Below are 5,010 nucleotides of genomic sequence, written 5' to 3' on the forward strand. Positions count from 1 at the left end.
TAGATAAATACATATTTCGGAACATAATATGTAACATCCATAACCCAAATACAAATATTGGTGATGAACATACAAATAAATGCCCTCCTGCTTCATAGGCAGGGTCACTACCGACTGGGCTAGGAGGCCGTTAATTAACATACTATCTAGCTTTACGTATAACTAACAGATGAAATTTGCTGCATCTGGTACGTAATGAAATGAGTATAAATAATTATTTTATGGAATGAAAAATATGTATTGGTAATAGGCAAACGATGTAAAAATCGCCACTCAAAAATAGTAGCTTTTTCCACAAAGACTTTATAAACCAATCAAAACTCAAACCTTAAGTCTAAAATAATTTATTACTTGTTATTTCAACTATAGCACATTGATAAATTTCGCCTCTCTGATGATGGCTATGACGGCATCGTAGGTTTCCTCGCAGGACGGCAACACCTGCGCGACGGGCAAAATATGGCCCCAACCGCCGTTGTCCCTCAGCAAGAAAGTAGCTGCTACTGGAGGTCTGAACCTGTATTTGGCCCAGTCGACGAGCACACCCGTTGCTCCGTCTTTAAGAAAACAAATCAATTAAGGTAAAATTCTGTTTACCAGACATCAATAGTAAGTAATTTTCATAAGTATATAGATAGAATAGATAGAATACTCTTTATTAGCATACCTCGGTAAAAAGATAGAAGAAAAGAAACAATTGATTTAATGTAGAGGCAGACAACAGGCGGTCTTATCGCTAAAGAGCGATCTCTTCGAGACAACCTTTGATAGCGGAAACAGAGAAGTTAATCGAAAAATTAGGTGTTGCAATAACGTTATGAAGCTTACATTCACAAACACACAAATACAGTGAATAAACATACACACATAAGAAATACAAATAGACATACATAAACCTAAATATATATAAAATAAACCGAAATCTAGCTAAATATAACAGCAGTATGTCAGCCACAGAGTAAAAATAACTACGTTCTATACAAATACTAATGGGAAATATTTTTTAGTGGTTTTTAACAGCATGAGATTGAGCCCGTCTAATGGCAACGAGTAAAGAGTTTCGATAGCTTGAAAAGTATATGAAGTGTTGTACAATTTTGTAGAAGAAGATGGGACGGGAAGAAACAGGCTGCGCGACAGCCTTACAGAATTTAAATAGTTAAAACGCTCCTTGAGATAGCGGGGCGTTGCTGGAAGGAGAAGAATAGGATATAGAAGAGACAGAATATGAAAGTTATGACGAAAACAAGTAGGCATCCATTTGACTTGTGGGCGGAAAAGAGAAACATGGTCATACTTACGTAACCCAAATATGAACCAGATGCAAATATTTTGGATGCACTCAAGTTTATTAAGTTGCTCCTCCGTTAGTTCGGGATATGAAACGTCATATGTGTGTACCCAGTGTTCAAATTCTTGAGATAAACGTAGTTATTACCTTACATTACAACAATGTCTTACCATGGACTGTAGCGGAGTTACCAACTAAATAATGAGTGTCATGTTTCACAGCTAATGAACCCATTGCTCGCCGTCCGATAATAATCTGGAATCATATTGGATATATGTAACTAGTATTTTGCTAGTAGTCAGCAAAAACTCTATAGAAACAAATAGAAAGAACATACATATATGTCATGCCCTAAAGAAAACATTTCAAAGGCTTCCAATGGCTGAGGTTGGATTTAAATGAACATCTTTAGCTTTCACGTCTGACTCCATAACCTCTAGGCCATCCACCCTCGGAAGCCATCGCGATTGGGGATGGACGATGCATCATCGCGAGTTGCTCGAGTATTTTGCAATCTTATAAGCTTCACTTTGATAGTGTTACTTTATAGTAACACGATCTAAGCTTTTAAGATTTTATAATCTAGCTACCTGTCCGATACTTCTTATACGGAATCACTTGAGGATTTTGACATTAGCCACAAATGATGGAATGTTGCCGATGTTGTTCAAACATTAAAAACGCATTTTCAGCCGCCGGAGGCGTTTACCACTTCTTTAGTATATATTATGAAATTTGTTCTTGATTTCTTATTCATAGGTACATTTATGTAGATACTTTCAATAATCACAACTCAAAGAATTTTAGCGCTCTAATACGCAATGTATTGTTTTTTCTAACCAGAATCATTAGGACAATGGAGCGTCGTGGAACCCTAAAATCACTGCCTCGGCTAATTTTGGCATTTTAAAAGGTTAATAAATATAATGATGATATGTCTACAATCCATCATCAATGCATTGGACTTCAGTATATTTAGACAACTTTAACAACAAAATTATGAAGAACCAACTTCATTTCAATTTACTAACCATTTCATTGTAGTTGTCCAATGGCTCTGTAGTATGTGCAAAAGGTATGATTAGTCTTTGTCCAAATCCCCTGAAGGACAAAACTGCGGCTAAATTGTGACCAATGGATTCTATGTATCTGGAGAGCCCACGGGTCTCTGGTTCGGAAAACGGACCAATACCGATGAAACTGGCTTCTGCTGGGCTGAAGCTTCCGCCGCGGACTGAAATAGATAAACTATGTGTTTCTCACGACTACATTAAAATAATTATGACAGCAGCATAAATAATTCATCCGTATCCCAAAATCAGCACTTAGGTTTTATACGATATTTATGATGCAATATCTACTCTCTTGTTGATTAAAAACAATACCAAATTGGTACGGGGGTATTAGATTTATACGCCTATTGCTAAATTAAATTATATAAAAAAAATCTGTTTTGGTTATGAAACATAAAAAATTAACTTACCTCCCCATTGAGAGTTCCAGTTTCTTGTAAGATCGACTCCAATTTGGTTGCCTCTTTGTGGTCTGCGATTTTTATTCCATAATCTGATCTGTACGATATAAATATTAGTTATTTATAAGCAATATAATTAAATTTCAAAATTTGTAAGTTATTGTTGCTTAATAATTGTATTTCGTTGTATTAATCAATCTTTTACATTATTTAATTTGAATTTACAAGTGATATACTCTTACACTGTTATCAGAAAACTCAAAGCCATCAGGGTTAACACTGGGGAATATATGCCACTCATAATCCTGCGAAGCAGCCAAAGTTTCAGGGTCATCTCCGCGAATCAACTGGTCCACAATGTAGCAGACTACGGTGGGAGACAGCCAATCGGCTCCGATCTGACCCGCTTCGAGGAAGAATGCTGGCCGGTTAGAGTTTCGGGCTATTTTAATGCCGGTGATGTTTCTTCCTGGAATATAGATACCGGGTAATGACTAAATATTTTTAATTTTATTAAATCAAAATTTTCAAAGTATTTAATGAATTTTCTGATTGCAAATCTAGGTACAAAATGGCATATTAACCAACTAGTCCTACAAAGTCGATCAACGCTTTTGTCAAGATCGCAGCGAACCGTTGAATGAATGCAATGCTTCTCGTGTTCTCGTAGTGATTCCTGGGGAGACATTTGTCCAGCAGTAGGTCTTTCAGTAGATATTTGGATACGATGATCTCCATAAATTTTAACTTATTGTGATTTTTGATTTGGGTAACATTTTAAGTTTTTTTTAAAATATGATATGAGGCAAACGAGCAAACGGATCTCCTGATGGTAAACGATTACCGCCGCCCATGGATATCCGCAACACCAGAGGGGTTGTAATATTAAGATGGGAATTTAAGATGGGAATACGCTCTTTTCTTGAAGGTTTGAAGATCGTATCAGTACGGAAATACCGCAGGCTACAGTTCATTCCACAGTTTAGTTGTGCGAGGCAGGATCATTTATCCAGATCAAACCATACCTGGCTCATACACAGTTCAGTTTAGATACTCTCGAAAATAATGTTTTTGGCAATGTAAGATACTCGTACAGTCAGAAATCAGGCTCAAGTATCGTTGACTTTCGGGTACAGCTTCATTCACTCTACTGTTCATTCAATGATGTAATCCTTACCTTCATGTGAAATGCCAGCACTGACCAAAGTAACGATGTTACTATACTGCTCCGCAAGGTGTTGGAACCACTTATTGATATCTTCAAGAGTGTGGTAGCCTTCAAAGTGCATGACAGGATCACGTATCACACGAGAACTGCGTTTCTTTCTGCTATGAACTTGAGCGTCAATCGCTCTGAAAAAGGAAAATTGGATTTTAAAAGTACTGGGTGGTTTTGGAGTCATGGTTGCGAATGTCAAAAGTGGTCGCACTGAATAACGTTTCCAGGAGAAAATCATGAAAAAAATATACTTTGGACCTTCAAGGTCTCCATTAGATTTTTTTTATGTAGTTAGTCACATGGGTAAAATTGTTTAGTAATGACCATCTTAAGAAGTGGTACAAAAGACAGGAGAAAACTTATTTGCAAATACTACGCTGGGCACTATTAAAAATGTTTGTTGACTTACTCTTGAATACTGTCTAGCATAACCTCATTATGAATATTCATTTGCTCCAAGGTTTTTCTTAAATCAGCCTTCTTCTCAGAAGGGGCCACAACACTCACATATTCTCCTACTCTAGTAGGAGACTTCCAGAAATCCAATTCCTTGTCATTATATTCCAAATCCTTAAGAAACTGAACATGGTGCTCGTTATGAGGAATTATCTTGTACAACGCGTAGCCATCATATCGAAACTTTTCAGCACTAGTCAAACCACAAATTAAACTTAATAAAACTATTTTCAACAACATTGTTTAAAGTGCCACTGAACTTATTAACAATGTTAAATGAACTAGATTTTAATACTAACGTTAATCCGATTTTGTTTAACAAAGTTTTGTACAGAAATGTAGTAACACTTTGTTAACAGACATAAGTGTGAAATTGCATTAAATGGTCTGCTTTTGGTGTTTGAGCACTGTAGTATCTAATCGATTTGTTATCACTAATCTTAATAGATTGAGCATTCTTATTAGGAAATTATCAAGAAATCTGCGATAAGAGTCAATGTATTAAGTCCAGAATATGTTTTTACATTAGTAACTACATATCATAGAATAAAAAATATCTCACTAGATCTA

General features: G+C 36.0%; 1 protein-coding gene across 1 annotated transcript; it reads right to left on the reverse strand.

Annotated features, from left to right (window-relative positions):
• Nucleotides 1-328: 328 nt before the first annotated feature.
• Nucleotides 329-4,747, reverse strand: LOC133528122 (zinc carboxypeptidase-like). The gene is made up of 7 exons (XM_061865352.1): nucleotides 4,394-4,747; nucleotides 3,943-4,118; nucleotides 3,008-3,234; nucleotides 2,775-2,862; nucleotides 2,323-2,525; nucleotides 1,462-1,546; nucleotides 329-557 (listed from the first exon to the last, which is right to left on the reverse strand). Exons 1-7 carry the CDS (start codon nucleotides 4,678-4,680, stop codon nucleotides 364-366), a joined length of 1,260 nt encoding a protein of 419 aa, XP_061721336.1. The 5' UTR covers nucleotides 4,681-4,747; the 3' UTR covers nucleotides 329-363.
• Between the last annotated feature and the right edge of the window lie 263 nt (nucleotides 4,748-5,010).

The sequence above is a fragment of the Cydia pomonella genome, chromosome 19 (genome assembly GCF_033807575.1).
Source record: "Cydia pomonella isolate Wapato2018A chromosome 19, ilCydPomo1, whole genome shotgun sequence".
In the NCBI taxonomy this organism is placed as follows: domain Eukaryota; kingdom Metazoa; phylum Arthropoda; class Insecta; order Lepidoptera; family Tortricidae; genus Cydia; species Cydia pomonella.